Source organism: Atractosteus spatula, chromosome 2, assembly GCF_055471065.1.
Source record: "Atractosteus spatula isolate fAtrSpa1 chromosome 2, fAtrSpa1.hap1, whole genome shotgun sequence".
NCBI classification, from domain to species: Eukaryota; Metazoa; Chordata; class Actinopteri; order Semionotiformes; family Lepisosteidae; genus Atractosteus; species Atractosteus spatula.
This window is the reverse complement of record NC_142707.1, coordinates 51,409,684-51,427,269: the sequence shown is the minus strand read 5'-3', so window position 1 is coordinate 51,427,269 and position 17,586 is coordinate 51,409,684. Positions and strand designations below refer to the sequence as shown.

Genomic DNA, 17,586 nt, shown 5'->3' with positions numbered 1-17,586 from the left:
TTATTATACAAGTAAACACTTCCTTCAAGCGCTGCGGCTACTACTGTGTGCAGAGCGCTCTGGGATTCTGGGAATCTGGGAAGCGCTATATATTTGCAATTAATTATTTTAATCATCAAGGAAACGGAGCCTTAGCAAATACACCTTTAAGATGCAACCACGTCCCTCCCCTTCGAAAAAAAAAATGACATCAGTTTCAGGGACCAATGGCAGTGCTAGATCCGTGTCTGCGAGACGCACAGTGTGTATTTTTCATGGGAGAGTGTACGCTCCTGCTACGAGTGCGTGTGTGTGTGAGAGTGGGGATGTGTGGTGTATGCGTGTCTGTGTGTAACCGAGTTGACATCGATTCGAGACCCCTAAGAAGCTGCGCGTTTATAATTTTTAGTTTTTGGACAGCGTTGCGGGGGGTGTGGAGGGGGGAGCGATAAGTGTAGCTGGAGTTTCAGTAGGGACGATTGGAAAAGTAAGATAAAGTAATTTGTGGAGCCAGTGGGAACCGATTTTCGTAGGAGACTGTAAATCATTCACACGGTAACAAGAGGACAATGTGAACTTTTTATTTTCTCGCCGTAACCGTTCCATGAAAACTAAAGCTAGGTGGCCAGATTTCTTCTTGAAGTATTGATCAGATCGGACGGAGGGGCTGAAGACGTCTCCCCCTTCTCTCACCCCACGCCAGAACTTTCTTGAGTGAGTGCCTGCCTGTGTGCCTTTCTCGTCTCTGTGCAGGCTTGTCACGTTAGTTAAACCATCATCCCTGTCGTTATTCGGGTTAACCTCTCTGTTCCACGGCCTAAATCTAACGTGATACATTTCTATATATTTAAAAAAGAACAACCGCGATGTTGAAGACTTTAACGAAAAAGCTGAGAAGACAGTCTCTAAATGAAATTCACCCTTTTCAGTTAAAGGTAAGTCTTTCTGTGTAAGTATAAAAAACAGAGAAGCTTGTACAGTATTTACATATTCTAACACAAACACCTAGCTGAAAGGACATTTCCAACTGAAACTTGAGGTGGAACTGCCTTTTCTGCTTTCCTCTTAGTTTGCACGAAATGTGCAATTTAAGGTTGTTTTCAGTGCATTCTGTTATATATATATATGGTTTGGAATTTTATCTGTTTTATCTGATTCTACAAATGACAAACACAATCAGTGCACTGGTGTTCTGTGTATAAGCTGATGGTTGTGACTTTCTATGCAGGTTTCTAGAACCCAGATTCTGCACAACACATCAGTGCCTTGTGTCACTTTTAACAGCCATTGTTGTGCTGTAGTGCACCAGTCGTTTGCTATGGTTTTCTCCTTCCAGTGCTGTACAGGTACTGTTGTTCAGAATGTGCACAAGTTTCACTTTTTGCTTGTACTGTCTGTGGCGTGTGGCACAGCGCACTTTCAGTTTCCTCCTGGCAGTGTCTCTCCGGGTTGACAAGTTTGGGGGATTGCTGGTGTACGTACTACACAGCTGCACAAGGATTCCCTCAGTACAGACTGCCATCTCAGCAGCTTGTGAACGTACACACACATACACACGTCTGCACTCGGCTGAACACTGGTTCCTCTCTCGGAGCCTTCAGACTGCATTTCCTTGGCCTGCTGCGAGGATGAGAAAAGCTGAAGCAGAGTTACTGCGTTTGTGGTTTCACCAGATGAAGTGGGTGATGAAGTAGCTCAGGGGTGTGAGCTGAAGTTCAGCACTGGTAACCTTTATAACTTGCAGTTGTATAAGAACCCGTGAAAGGTTGCAAACCAGAGGAGGCTGCTGGGCCCAGATTGCTTGTTTCATTATGAGCTTTCTTATTTCAATATGGTGTAATAGAGCTGGTTGTGGAGAGCTTTGTGATGGAACCCGAGGTTAAAAGGGCAATATGGATCAGATTAACACGATCCAGCGTGTGGTTGTCTTAAATAAATATGAAAATCTAGTGAAATAGCTGACTGAAGGTGCTGTACCTGACATGGAGAAAAACAAATTTAGTTTTAGAAAACAAAAAGCCCAAGATACACCTTGTCCCAGAATCTCCAAATGTTAGTCCATTGTGGTGTTACCCATGAAACAGTGCAGCTCTCCTCAGAATTGGCACAGGTGAAGCATGGCTGTTTTCCTAAATACCTGTTCTTGCAATTAAGTTCATTCGCTGCTATTTGTATTGTAAGCTGTCACGCTGAACTGGACTGCTACTTTATCTGTGTGAGGTTAAATAATCAGTGTGGAACTGTAAATAATTGACACATTGAGGAAGTTGGTTTTTGTGCTGTTGACAGAGCTGCTGTTTTATGTTGTTCTTGGAGCGGACTCTAAACGGTGTTTGAGTGAAGTCCCTCTCACCAAAGGCCGTCAATGATGGGTCATCCATTCCATGCATCTGTCCATCTGTCGGTCCATTCTTCCCCTCCATCCTTCCATCCCACTCTTCTGTCTATCCCTTTGTCTATCCATTCCATCCATTTGTAAGTCCATCCCTCCGTCCCTCCACCCCTCTATTCCATCCATCCGTCTGTTCACCCATCCATCTATTTACCCATCCCTCTATTCCATCCTTAATCCATCTGTTTCATCCATCCCTCAGTCTATCCATTCCTCCATCCATTCATCCATCCTTCTATTCCAACCCTTCCCTGTTTTCCATCCATCCATCTGTCAATCCGCCCATTTGCTTATCCATCCATCAATCCATGGATTTATTTGCTATCGTGTCCTTTCCAACACTTTGCCGCAGTTCACTTTACAGATCAATATTGTAGTTAATATAGCGACAGCTGACCGTGTGGGCATGGAGGAGAGGAAAGCAAAAACTGCCAGCGCAAGAGAAGAAACCTCTGGGGGTCCCAGGCCCAGTGGTTGTGGTCCTTGTTCTGGCATCCCAGGGTCTGAAGTCGCTCACATTCCCAGCACTGGGTTCTGTCCAGGCAGTGAGAAAATAAGAGATAAGAATGCGTGTTACAGTAACTGCATGGAAGATCACCAGGGCACATTTCCAATCTTTACCGGAAATCCCTGACACAAGCACAAAGGGCACATTACCCCAGCTGTTAGTGGACCTGGCTAACCTGGGGCTGTGCTCTTCTTTGCTGTCATGTGTCCCTTGTGCTATAAAAAACAGGGGTATGTAAAAGCAAGGTTAACAGCTGCAGTGAGGAGGACATTATCAGTTTGATTCTAAAAACTTTAGTTTGTTACCACAGACGGACCGTGAGGCGATGGAACGAATATTGGCGAGGTGAAAATGAATAATTAACGTTTTTCTGCATTTTGTATAGCACATTTCTAGTCACACGTCTCCCTTTCTGAAGCACAGCACCCACCTGAGCCATCAGCCCCAGAGCTTCTCCAGTTGTATGAGGATCAACAAATGGCTCTATCGATTTTCTGCAGTGTTTTATTCCGAATGAAGACCTTTGCAGACAGGCCCTGAGTGAGACAGGAGTGGTCTGCAGAGTGGGCATCTTTGGATACGAGCATTTCTGATTCTTTACAGGGCAACTTGCCAGTAAGAGCAGAGGAGCTGCTGGACAGGAAGTTAAGGCAGGAAATGGCTAAACAGATGAGGTAGATGAATTACACGGAGTGAGGAGTTCAAGCACGGGGAACTCAGCATAGCTTTTTTAACCCAGTACTAAGGATATTGCCCAACTAGGGATTTCTAATCTTTTGTAGTGTTAAAACAGTAAGTGCCATGATTATGATTGCACATACTGTAAGCACTTTGAGATGGTTGCTTTTAAAAGAGCTATACTGTATACTGTAGGTTAAAGTTCTTCATCATCAGTGATTCAGTACCTTACATTAGATATTTACATTTTCACAAAATATCATGAATTCTTCAGAAACGTCCTTTATGAGCTAGTTCTGAATCATACATTTAATCAAAGCGATAATAGAACTTTTGGGATTTAGGTTTTAAGCTTTGGCGGGTTAATGTTAGAATCTCCTAGGAATACCTTATTGCAAAGTTTTGTTAAAATATGAAAACTGATTACAGTTTTCTTGGAGTTTCTCAGAGAAAGTAGACTTTTGTGAATACTACATTGAAATCGGAAGTGCTGTTTTAGAAAATAAATTAGTATTTTAAGAGCCTGCTAGCACTACATTTTCAGATTCAGTGAAAGAAAAGAAGTTTGCAGTGGTGTGAGAGACAGCTACCACATGCACAGCATGTTGCATTTCACACAGCCGGGATCCTTGCCCGAGTCTTAGTCCCCAGGTGTTTATTTGAAGTGAAAACATTGATATTCCGTACATTAAACTGTTGTGTATTAACCCTCCATCCCTACTCGCATTCTCAAGGAGTTGCACGCACTTACTTATTGTGTGTATTTGCACAGGATCTTGTACATATACTCATACACTCGCACAGATTGGCACGCAGTCATACTCGTGCACTTGCACAGATTCTCACAGTCATACTCGTGCACTTGCACAGATTCGCACGCAGTCATACTCGTGCACTTGCACAGATTCGCACGCAGTCATACTCGTACATTCGCACAGATTCGCACGCAGTCATACTCGTACACTTGCACAGATTCGCATGCGGTCATATTCATACACAGGCCTGCGCTGATCTTTGTATAAAGGAATTGCAGAAATAAATATTAAATTAAGAAATAAAAAAACAAATGGACTCAATAACAAGGAAGGTGAGAACAGTATGGCCGGGCAGATGGGAAAGTTTTATCAAAAATACATTGTATAAATCAATTTGCCCAGATTTTCAATCTCAAGTATGTTTTAATCAACTTGAGCTCCGAAAAACTCCTTTCCGCTCCTGCTGCTGTCACTGTCTGCAATCCGAAGGGCAACAGGTTCAGATCACAATACCCCCATTTAATGAAATACAGGAGAAAGGGCAAGGAAAACAGTGCATTTTAATTCGCTTTCACGCTTTTGTTTGGCCAGGCAGCCCACACGTCATGTGTACAATTGCAGGAAAGGTGAATGTGTTAAGGTCCAGTAAAACACCTCCAGTAGTCTACATGTCTAGCTTGAAGATGTGACATGTCTGCCATTCGCTAGCTACATGGATCTGACAGACTCAGAATCTTTCTTGAGCATACCTCTGTTTTGAGATAGCTTATCCCGCTCTTCTTTTCTGCGCTTCTGAAACATATTACCTACTCGATTATTGGTCATTTTTTTACATGATTAGGAAAATCCACAGCAGCAACAGAAAGAACCACTATAGGGAATTTTTAGCTCACGTTTGAACGTGCCGATTGAAAATACTTTGTGCACATTGGGGGGACCCCCTGGTGGCCTCGGGACCTTAGGCAGTCGCCTAGTTTGCCTATGCCCAGGGTCGGTCATGCTCGTACACTTGCACAGAATTGCACCCCAGCTCATACACATCCTGGCCACAGATATACTGTACACTGATAGTCCTGCGGATTAACCACTGGATTGACGGGGCCAATTATAGAAGCTCTTAATTTCTCCCCTGGCTTCCAATAACAGACGCTAATCAGGAAATCAATCCAGGTGCGTCCAGGAGGAGGTGTGTCAAGAGTGGGGTGCGATGTGATTGCCTATCATATACACATAATCCCCCAGAATTGCACGGACACTCACATGCAGAATTGCACGTAGTCAGTCTCTGTTGCAGTTGCACAAAAGTGCATGAAGACATACTTGAACATTCACAAAGAATTGCATGCATACTTACACACTCACACGCAATCTCAATGAGGAGTTCAGGCTTGGAGAACTCAGCTTTTACCCAAAACCACACTTGCACACGTGCACACTACAAACTCATGCAGACTCCTATGCACAATTACAGGCTCTTGCAGGATCGCACACACACATTCATATACTCGCACAGAATCTCACACAGTCGTACACACTTACACAGAATCTCACGTAAGCATACACAGAATATACAGTATGTACAGTACTCGTGCACACATCCTCACACACTCGCAGAGAATCAAATGCACACATGCTCTGGGAAGCATAGGAGGCAGAGTTATGAAATGTGTGAATGCTAACTCCCTGCTGTTGCAAATTGGTATTTGGGAAATGCTGTATGTTTCTTTTCCTGTACCTTGGGCTGTGACTATGTGCAACCCAGTGAGAAGCAGCCAGTACTGAGAGAGCTTGTAGATTACAGCTTGTGTAGTTTGGCAGGGGCTACAACCCTGGTTTACATCTGTGTCATCTCCTGATGTATATGGCTGCTATTAATCAGGTGTGTTTTATGGAGTGCCTTTTTATTTCAGTTGCAGGATCACAGTTATTTACAGTCTCAGGAGATGATAGTAAATGCACAACAGAAAAGCAATTTACTGTAAGAGATAGGGAACTATCGACTATAACCAAGTTTCAACAGCAACAGAAACAGGGACTCTGTCCAATGCTATCTTAAACATTTATCCAGAGATTGTAAAGAAGCAAAAGAACCTAATTTTACTCCACAAGGTGCAAAATTGATGAAAAGAGAAAGTAGGGCTCGAACACAGATAAGATGACCAGAATGAAGCAGTCACAGGGGAGAGCAAGTTTGGCACGGTTTCTGTTTGTTAGCGCGTGAGAAATTAAACCTTGCTGACATTTCTGGAAAACTGTCAGAGCTACCAAGTCGTCAGTTGATTCTGCACAAGCAGTTACTGTAAGACTCGACGGAGGAAAGGATCACTGTGTCACAGATGAAAAAGTGTACAGGACATTTGTGCAAGACTGGTTGCTGTCATCTTTTGCTAAATATTCTGAATAAGAAACTTATTTTATTACTGCAACATATTCACAAACGTCTATTGAGGAAAATTACTATGTTTTTGGATTCAGCGCATTGATATTAAATGGACAGATATGAAAGTTAAATTCATTATGAGGATCAATATTTGCCTCCAACAGGAGTTCTACTGTGAAAGTTACAGGCTAATAGACTGTGTGTCCCTTGCTGACAACAAAACAAGTTGTACATCTGTGACACGATTTACATCAGATTGCTGATGTTGTCTTTTAGAGCAGGGACTTGTATAGGGTGTAGACACAAAATAATGGAAACAACTAACGAAAAAGGACTAATTTTTAAGTAACAGAAATGAAAAAGGAATCGAGGAATCTACACCTGAGTTTCATGTTTATGTCAATATTAATTACTCATATGCTTCCTCTCTAAAAGACTGAGAATCAACACTTTCAATATGCAAGTTTCTAAAGCAACGTGAGAGATCTTACACATTTTGAAAGAGGTGAAATAGTTGGTTCCCGAATTGCAGGTGTGCCAGTCACAAGAACAGCAACTTTATTTAATGTGGTAAAGAGGAACAGTGTTGAAAACCGTGATGAACTACGCCGGAAAGCAGGAAAGAGGAACAATGGTCACAAGTTGAAGCTCACCGACGGGGATAGACGGACACTTAACAGGATAGTTGCTAAAAAGAAGTAAGAAATGACCACAGAATTGAACTTACACCTCCATGACCCAGTCACAACAAACGCTGTATGTCAGGCGCGTCACAAAGCTGATATTTGTGGTAGAGCTGCCATTCAGAACCTAGCTTGTAACCAAGGCCAATGCGCAGGAATGCATAACCTGGTGTAGTGAGCACAAATCCTGGACTCCTGAGAAGGGAAGAAAGTTATATGAGTCGCCTTTTACTCTGTTTCCTGTATCTGCACAGGTTTGTCTTTGGAGAAAGCCAAAGGAAGCCTTCAGCCCTGTTCCCAGCTGTTAAATATGGTGGCAGATCTGTTATGGTCTGGGCAGCCGTCCCATGGGAGTCATTGGGTCTGATTATTACTCTGCATGGTAGAATTACTGCCAAGGAACACAAAGCCATTTAAGGCGACTGGGTGCAACATATGGTGCGAACATTGTTTCCTCAAGATGTTCCCATATTTCAAGATGATAACAACCCCCGTACACACAGCTAAACTGGTTCAAGAGTGGTTTCATAAAGTCAGGATGACAGTTTGAAGCTATTCGGAAGGCAAAGGGCAGCCTGACTCCCTTTTAGTTAATAAATATCCATATATTGCGTGGTGTTTCTATTACTTTTCAAACCCTCTGTACATGTCCCTTGACTAGTCTCTACGAGTCCCAGGTGTCGCATGTCATCACAGCTCGTCCCACGTTCGGCCAATGACACTCAAGTCAGGTGAGAAGGCCATTCGTGGCTCAACTCGGTCTCGTCTCATAAGAAAGCCGTTGTTACATGAGCAGCGCGAGTTTCGCCGGTCTACTAGAATGTCAGGGTGAGCCCGCCGGAGGTAATTAGAAATTCATTAGTTTTGAGGTAATTTGTATAAATTGCATTGCATTTTAAAATAAACTAAAAATCGTTCATTTTCTTACCATTTTTAAAAAAATCAAAATAACGAGATTTGCCTTTTTAAGAACCCTGAAAAAATCTAGTCCCCTGTCTTGCCCTTTTTGAAAATCAGGCTGTGACTGGCGCAGGCTTGCTTGTGAAATTTTTTCGAGTAATGTTTCAGATTTAAAGTCTGAGAAGAGCTGGTCAGATGAACGTCTTTTTCTTTTTTGGTCAGCCGGCATGCTCCGTGCATGGTGTGCAGTGATGTGGTCAGGCAGGTTGTTTTAGATTAAGGGTCTGGCCTCCAGCCATTTAGCCTTTGGCTCTTACTGGTGTTTACAGTTGTTAAATAAATACAGTGAACTTGACTGCATAGGTGTGACCTTCCCTCCCAAAGAAGAACAAATTCTTCTGTAGAAAACTACAGAATATTCTGTAGTCCATGCAAAGAGTATGAGAGTGAAGTGGAGTGTCGAAAGCAGGCCTGACTTGCTAAAATATTGGGCTGAGTGACTGTGGTAAACTCTTGCAGAGCTTATCCAGCTTTTCCAGCAGCTGGTCCTGATGTGATGGAGCTTGTTTTGGTAGGCTGTATTTGTAGGCTGTATGGCGTGTTTTGGTACCGCAGACAGCTAGGAGGACTCAACATATCAGGCCTGCATCAATGCTGCAATGCCTGCATGCTTGATGTTGTGAGTTCAGCCTGCAGCAGCACTAGAAACATCGGGCCCATTTTGTAGATAATAGCTACTGTAAATGGCCCGAGAGTATCACCGGCAAGAAATCAGGAAATTGGCTTCAACAACATGACTTCGTAGTTTGTTCCACACTCCCACAACCATCTGTGTAAAAAAAGTGCTTCCTGTCCTGATTGGATGATCTCAGCCAGATGTTTCTTGAAGTCAGGGTGTTGGCTTCAATAACATGGATGGACAGGTTGTTCCACACTCCCACAAACCTTTGTGTAAAGAAGGGCATCCAGTTCTCAGTTTTAACACATAGTGATAAAGTGTTCCACATAGTTTCCACTTGTGCTCTCTAGAACATGGCAGCAAACAAGACTGATGCAGAGCCATTGTTGTTGTTGAATACTAAACTATAGTGTGAGTCGGCACACTTAGTCAAATGTCCATTCCCACAGGATGGTTTTCTATTGATGGATGTGTTAAAAGGTGGAATTACAAGGTGTTTGTTTAAAAAGCAGGCAGGAGATATTTGTGGAAGGGTAAAGGTGGAGTTTTTAAAAGATGTTGTCCCCCCTGTCCTGTCTGTTTTGAGGAACTTTGACAGATAGTGGACTGTGCTCCAGTCTGGCAGTCTGAGAAAGCCATCTTCCAGTCTTTTCCTGTCTGTGCACGTTTTCAGTCGCTGACCATTCTCATGTAGCGTGTTCGTGCGCGAGAGAGCGTGTGCTTGAAGTGCATGTGCGTGCAGAGTATGCACAGAATATTGTTTTTTTTTATTTTTAAGACCTTTATTCACTTTTCACAAATAAATACAAAGAATCACAAAAAAGGAAAACTTTACAATGTTATATCCTGTATACTTAAAACAGTATTTATGCACAAATCTAGATAAGATTTCAAAGTAATGCATTACAGTAATTAATTATTAATTAATAATTTGTTCAGGTGCATTAGTTAACATGTCCTTTTGAATGGCTTCCAAAACATGACAAATGCCATTTCTCTGTACATGATTATCATCATCACAGGTGGGAGCAGAACGTGCTCGTGCGAGTATGCATGCTGAATGTGCACAAGGGCGAGTGTGTGGAGTGTGAGCGTGAGTCAGTGAGTGACACAGACAGATCAAGGGAGCAGATAAGAATCCCATCGCAAACCAGTTTAGCCCCTTCTGGTTTCTGTGAGCTGAGGGCTGTTATATAAACCAACCCAGGTGCTGCCTGATGTCGCTCTGCTGCCTTCTGAGCATATTTGCTTACAGTAGGTGACCGCAGAGGTGAAATAACATAAAGGATCCTGCTGTTCTTCTTCTGTGCGATTTGTACGAAGAGCCTTCACCTGGTAAAGCTTGAAGTGGATCAGACAGCTGTAAAATGAAAATTGTATCTGCTTTCCTGCACTTTTTCCAAGATAACCTGCTTCTTCTAAAGGAAGCAACAATTGGCATTTTCTTTGTCACTTCATTTATAAATAAGCTATTCCAGAAGCCACAAGTAGAAACCATGTGGAAGTGTGTTTTAAAACTGAAAGTTGGAGGCAGATCTTCACACAAAGGGTTGTGGGAGTGTGGAACAAGGTACCCAGCCATGTTATTGAAGCCGATGCCCAGAATTCTTTCAAGAAATGGCCGGATGAGATCTGCGGTTTAATCAGCTACTAACTACCAAATGGTCGCTAATCATTCGTGAACTTTCTTATGTTTTTTATCATGATTACAGCTAATGATCTGCTTTGAAGGAAAAAATTGCAAACAGCTGTTCTTGCCTGTTTTATCTCGCATCCTGCAAAGCCGACATGTACATGTTGAATGTAATGTAATGCTTTTGAAACTTTGTTGCTTTTATTTGCTTCATTGTGTTTACAAAAAGGACTATTTGAAATATTTTTAATATTAAGATATGAAAAATGGTGTTGCTCAGTAGATTTAATCTTAGTGTCAACTGGAAAGCACCAATGTTTTTGGAAGCTGGATAAATGGTGGCAAGAGGAAATGTTCATCCACAGGCACAAACTATTCAAAGTGCAGTTATTTCTGAGAATGGCGCTAATGTGTCTCCAGGTTATGTAGGTCTTTCTAAAGCACCAGCACCCAAAGAGCTTGGCTAAGTTGTTGAATTGGCCCTCCAACCAGGCCAGAATGCACTTCTTTACGCAAAGGGTTGTGGGAGCATGAAGCAAGCACCACAGTCGTGTTGTTCATGCTGATACCCTGGTTAGTTTCTGCAAGCAACTGAATGAGGTGCTCGTATCAATTAACTACCAAACAGGCTAGACAGGTTAAATGGCCTCCTGTTGTTTGTGTCTGTTCCTCAATTCCAAGATCAATGAGGAGAACAGGAGGCACAAAAGGTTGTCGAAGCCCAGTACCACGATGTGTTTCCGAAAATGGGCCTCCTGGTGTTTGCAAGGTTACTTATTTTCTACTGCCTGAGCCACCAGTATTGTAGAGATTGAAGCATCTCTTGCCTTCAGTGGGGAGATAACTGGGTTTGATGGTTAATCTCCCAGCACTGGAAGCACTGGAGGGGCAGTGATCATTTGATGTGTCTGGAGTATCATCCAAAGTTATCAGCCATTTCTTTATTTCTGTTTAACTTATTTGTGACTTGCAAGAAAAGAGCCTTTGATGGGACATTCATGATAATCTACAGGTGAAGACTATCTATTCAAATGCTGCTAATGATGTTTTATTTGCATAGATACTGTACCCCTGAGTTAGATATTACTTACGGTATCTACGAGTATACCATTGTATTAATAAAATAGAGGTGTAAGTAGTTTGCATGGTGAGTTTTATGTTGTTTCAAAGTGGAGATACAGGGCTTTGCAGAAGTGTTCTGACCCTGCCTGTGATGTCCTGTTTTCTCAAATTACAAAATGAAGCATTTTTAAGTGTTAATATTTTATTTTAAACCCAAATATTCAAATTAAAGACTTCCAAGGGTAAGATAAGTTAAAGTAAATGTCATTAAAAGTTACAGGGAAAAACTGAAATATGTTAGTTGCATAAGTATTCAGCTCTTCAATGAACTCAATGTTTGTGTTTGGTGGAAGCACATTTGTCAACATCTACAGCCACAAGTTTTTTTGGGATAAACCTGTACCACTTTTGCACACCAGCACGGTACAATTTACTACCTTCCCAGCTTTGCTTAAAAACACTGAAGGGGATTGCTTATAAACAGTGGTTTTTAAGTCTTTCCACAGATTCTATAGGAATCTTTGGAATAGGATACAAGTCAGGACTTTGACTGGGCCACTCAAGGACATTCACTTTCTTAATTCTTAAACCACTCCAGTGTACAGAAGCTGTGACCTGGTTGTTTGAATCCTTATCCCGCTGCAAGGTGAATTTGCATCCCAGTTGTATGTGTTTGATAGACTGAAGCAGGTTTTCCTCTAGTATTTGCCAGTACTTTGCTCCACCTACAGTATGTTCTCATCGGTCTTGACAAGCTTCCCAGTGCCTGCTGATGAGAGTCAGGACTAGAACAGACTGCTGCCACCACCATGCTTGACAGGAGGGATGTTGAATGACAGTGTTGAATGAGTGACGCACTGTGTTGTGTTTGTGTCAGATGTAATACTTTGCATTCAGACCAAAAAGATCCAATTCTGTCGGATCTGCGTCCAAATCTTTTACCATGTTTGTAGTATAACGTTGGTGCCCTTGTTGATTTGAGAGGTTTTTTTCAGTTCCATACAATTCACCTTTGTGGAGTGTCCAGGATACTGTTGACTCCTGGACATTTTCTCCCATCTCGGCCACTGAACTCTGTAGCTCTTTCAAAGCCTCTGTTCCTCACAGTGTTGTCCCTCACCAGTTTCCTCCTGCTGCTCAGTGTGGAGAGACAGGCTGATCCAGGCAGTGTCTGGGGCTCCATTTTATACACTTCTCTGATGTGTTACCTTTTTTTGTACAACTTTAGTTATTTTGAAAACCTGATCTTAATGGGTGTTTCTTACAGAGTGTATTTTACAGGTGTATTTATTCTGAAGTCATGAAAACTGTTAATACTGCACACAGGTGGAAGCTACTCAACTAATTGTGTGACTTGTTAATTATGTGTACCTATATTGAATGAGATTTTTCAGCAAAGGGTTGGAAATGAGTATCCAATCATAACTTTTCCATTTTTCTTTCATACTGTATGTTTCCTGTTTCTTTTTTTGCTTTGAATGTGTGGAGTAGGTTGTGCACTATATGACAAATTGACATGACTACAAGCTTTAAAGCAACAATCTGTGACAACAGTGTTGGGGTCTAAATACTTTTGGAAGTTATTCTATTCTAATTTCTGCCATGCACTGTTGAGAGGCTAGACAGGAGCAGCTATAGCAGGTGCATGTGCGTTTTCTCATCCCTTTTCTTCTGAAGAGATCGTGTTTTGGCTGTGATATATAAACAACAGGGTGTGTTCTGGTACGTAGCAGTGAACAGAACAGAAACATGCCCTGGTACAGGAGCAGATAGAAAATGAGAGATGGAGTGGAGCTTTACAAGTAAGCTGCTCTAGAGTTCACAAATGGAAACCAAATTAAAGTGTATTTAAAAAAAGAATCTGGAATTAGTCTCCTAAGGTCTAGAAGTCCAGTCCCTTGCATGTGAGCTGCTAGCCTTTGTGTAGGCTAGCTTCAGGCGGTGTATATCTCAAGAGCATCCTATTTTGAATGAATTAGAATCAAGGGGTTTGGGAAATCAAGCACATGTTAAATAAAACATATTGCCAATTACAGTACCTTTCTGTGGGCGGCACAGTGCCGCAGCGGTTAGCATTGCTGCCCTGCAGCTCTGGTGTCTTGGCTTCGATTCTGAGTCCCTGTGAGGATTTTGTATGTTCTCGTGGGTCCAGAGACTTTCTGGTGAATTCCTGATTTTTTGCTGTGATGATGTCCAAAGACTTACTGGTAGGATAATGAGCTTGGGGAAAATTGGCCCGGCTGTGAGTGTGTGCCGTGTTATGGAGTGGCGTCCTGTCCAGGGTGTATCCTGACTCGCGTCCCTTGCTTGCTGGGATTGGCTCTAGCGCTGCTGCCCTGTGATATGTTGGATAAAGGGGTTAGAAAATGATCTTTTTTTTTTTCTTTAGCAAAACTAGGAGCTCCCTTAGAAAATAAACATTAATACCTGTCAGAGAGGATTCTGGCAGTAGTAGAACTGAAATTCCACTCATTAATCTCTGGTACTTCCTGGCACTCCTGGATTAAGTTTGTTTAGTGCCTCAGCCCTCTTGAGCAGGCTGCCTTGGCACTGAATGGCTGCTGTGTTCAGACTCAGAGGTGCCTGGTCAATGACTGCTGGTTCAGCTGGGGCATCTCTCTGTGTTGCTTCAGAATGCTTGGCTCAGAGAACAGGCATGTAGTTATTTACCAAAAATGTAAACACCTAATCTAGGGAAGAAAAACAGTGGGCAGAATATATTGGTTTCAAAGAGAGTGGTCCAAATACAGTGTCCTGATGGTAGACGATAAGCTGTTTTTCTCTCTGATAGTGCTGGAGAAAAGTCTGCTTCTTTTCTAACAGCTGCAGAGCTTTCACTCCAACATGCCAAACCTGGAACAAAGGGGGTCATTTGTGACGATCTACGTGTCTACGTATTTCTATTCCTTGATGCTCTATATGTAACTACTTGGGTTAGAATGCGGGGGGCAGTTATCGGTACAAAGCTGTCCATTCTAGGAGGTGTGGGGCCATGTTAATGACAAGGGGGAAGGGGTTAGAGGTCAAGGGTCAGGAATAGGCGAGTGGGACCTGGAAGGGAGCTGGCATGATGACTACAGTGCCACAGAGGAATGTGAGCAGTAGCAGTGCCCAAAGACTTACTGGTAGGATAATCAGCACTTTCTGAGCACACAGAATGTGTGATGCAGGCTAGGAAGATGTGAGGGAATTTTCTCTCCTCACTGCAGTCCTGCTTTTCCCACAGTTCCCTCTCGCTGTCACCTCTCTCCTTGCTGTACTGTGTGGCAAGGCTGAAACAGTAACTAGCCTTCAGGGTGTTTCAGACTTCCTCTGGTAAATTCTCTTCATACTCTGCTCAGCCATTTCCTGCCTCTTTCATAATTGGCAATAGTGGAATAAGTTCTTCGGAATGTGCTGGAGAAACATCTGATTCTCTCCGTGCTCACATATTGTAGACAGCAGCCAGGGCATTTGCTCCAAGATTTCCTCATTGCCACACGTGGAAAAATGTAGCCATCTTTATTTGAAATGATGAAAAAGTCAAGTATTAGTCCAATAGCGATCAAAAAAACTAAAATAATGGCACAGCCGTTCTTGCTCCAAAACAAAAAGCCAGCGCCCTTATGAAGTCTCTTTTTCAGTGCTGCAGAGATGTGAGGAATCAACACGATAAGGAGGGCTGAAACCATCTGTCAGCTCGCCTATCTCCACGAGTGATCGAAGAATTTGAAGTGGGGCTTGTGTGGCTGAAACCACGGTTTCATGTGTCAGCTCTGCGGGCTCAGCAGATCCTGCGATCTGCACTTCTGTTAAGAAATAACCTTGTGGCAACTTCCTTCTGTTTGCACTGAGTAACGTTTACAGAGCTCCGACAGCGGCCTGTGCTGTGCTTTTCTGAGGTGATTACAGTACACACGCTTAACGTTATCACAGCAATCGACTAAAACTTGGGTTGTTCTGAAACAACAGCTTCCGTAGTCAAGTGAAGCTCAAATGAAGCTCAAGCCACAGAGCTACGACTGAAGGTTAGGTAGGTTTATTAGGGTACAGAACGGGTTTACAGGCATGCGAGTCCTCGCACTGTCGCCTGTCAGCGTTGATGGAGAGTATCGGCACAAACTGGATGTGTAATGTCATTGGGATTTCTAACCTAGTTTTTCTTTAAGTTGTTTAAAAAAATGTTCTCCGTTCTCCTTTGCTGGCTGTTTCAAAGTAGCGTCTTTAAGGGAGCTTTAAAAAGAAGCATCCAAAATGTTTGCCTTCCTGGACAGTTTGTGTGTCCATAAAATAGGCCGAGTCTATTTTAATCTATCAATCTCTGTACCTGGAGTGGAGAGGCCAGCTCTTGTGAGGAGACGGAAGCAAAGACTTTGGTTTGTATTCCGTTCGTGCGCAACCTGCTTGTGGATGATGGTAACTATGGAAACAAGACTTCCAGGCCGAAGGCTTGAAGGTTCTTTGTGTGTGTCATCTCACCAGCTGGAAGCTCTTTCCAGGAAAGCTCCCCTCCTTGCCATATCATTCTGCTATCTCATTTGACTCTTCCAAGGCAGAGCTCAGATCCTGATGAGTTAGAAGTTGATTGATTTGGGGATCTCATTCAGCTGTTTCTAGAAATAAACCAGGATATCAGCTTCAACAACATGGCTGGGCAGCTTGATCCACACTCCCACCTCCCTTTGTCCAGAGAAGTGTCTCCTGTCCTGACTGGAGGATCCAGTGGTTTCTTGAAAGAAACCAGCATGTTGGCTTCAACAACATGACTATTTTGTAAAGAAGTACCTCCTGTTCTCGGTTTAAAATGCACTTCCACCTGTGCCTTCTGGTTCTTGTTTCTCCGTTTCCTCTGAGTCAGGACCAGGAAGGCTATGATCAGCAGGGCTCTCTCTCTCCCTTTTCCGACTGGAGTCGCATTTAAGGCCACTGTCCTTCTGCTCACTTGAGAGTTAACAAATATCCCGAGCCGCCTGGTGCCAGAGTAGTGACCTAATGGAGGCCAAGTGTTTTCTTTTTGTGTTCATTGCTATTTTGAATTGTAAATGTGCTGATTTTCTGCTCCCAGCGGCCTGTTTTAAAAAGTGGTAGGAGCTGGTGTGATACTGCAGCCCCGGAGCATGCAGGACAGGCTTTACGGCCTGGCGATGTTCATACAGTAGCCTGTCTCACGTTTGATCTTCATTGCACTGCTCTGAGCAGGGGAGGAGGCTCAGCCAGTGTTTGTGTTTCCCTGCAGATCTCCTACCATGGCAGCAACGAGGGAGGGGAGAGCGAGGACTCGGAGGGGGAGAACCAGGAGCTCGTGCAGATCGACAGGGGTGAGCGTAGCAGTTCTCACGCCTGATACTGTCGGCATGTCAAAGAAATATAAAAAGAAATCCTCACAAAGGCGTCCCCTGCTGGCTTTCTTGCTGTTGTAGGTAACGTATGGTCCTACCCTTCAGGTGTGTGGAGTATATAACATTCAGCAGCAGACTGGGGCTCAGATTAATTTGAGAATGGTGTTCAGAATGGTATACGATTGAAGACATCCCCTATTCATCTAGGTCTGAGACCTGCTAATCACACCCTTACTAGTTACCCTTACCCTTACTAATTGCTTTCCATTCAGCTCAGCCAGTCTCTCCTTTTCCTTGCCTTCTCTGCCACTTAAAGATGCTCACAGTCAGCAGCTGAGGGAAATGTGAACAAAGAGGCAAGTGAGAGGGAGCTGGCTGCATGGCAGGTGGAAGGGCTTGTTATTACTGCCATTATTCACTTGTTATTGTTGTTACTACTCTCTATTACAGAACATACTCGTTATTACTCCTCTTGATAAACGGGGCGGAATATATTGGCTGTGTCTGGTCTTGAGCACTAATAAGGAGTCCACGTTTACACACAGAGTTGTAGGGGTATGGAACAAGCTACCCTGCCATCTTGTCATATGTGGACAAGTAACGGCAGGATGAGATTATT

General features: G+C 43.1%; 1 protein-coding gene across 4 annotated transcripts in view; it reads left to right on the top strand.

Annotated features, from left to right (window-relative positions):
* The first annotated feature begins 256 nt into the window (after positions 1–256).
* Positions 257–17,586, top strand: part of LOC148839839 (uncharacterized) — a 31,349-nt gene continuing 14,019 nt past the window's right edge. Inside the window, exons 1-3 of one of the 4 annotated variants that reach the window (XM_088938726.1) lie at positions 257–693; positions 836–914; positions 16,865–16,946. In XM_088938726.1, the coding sequence (XP_088794852.1) occupies positions 846–914; positions 16,865–16,946 (151 nt within the window). In that variant the 5' untranslated portion in view covers positions 257–693; positions 836–845. Of the gene's footprint in view, positions 915–16,827; positions 16,947–17,586 lie in introns of all 4 variants that reach the window. The other 3 variants (XM_088938735.1, XM_088938744.1, XM_088938718.1) reach the window with 3 other exon arrangements.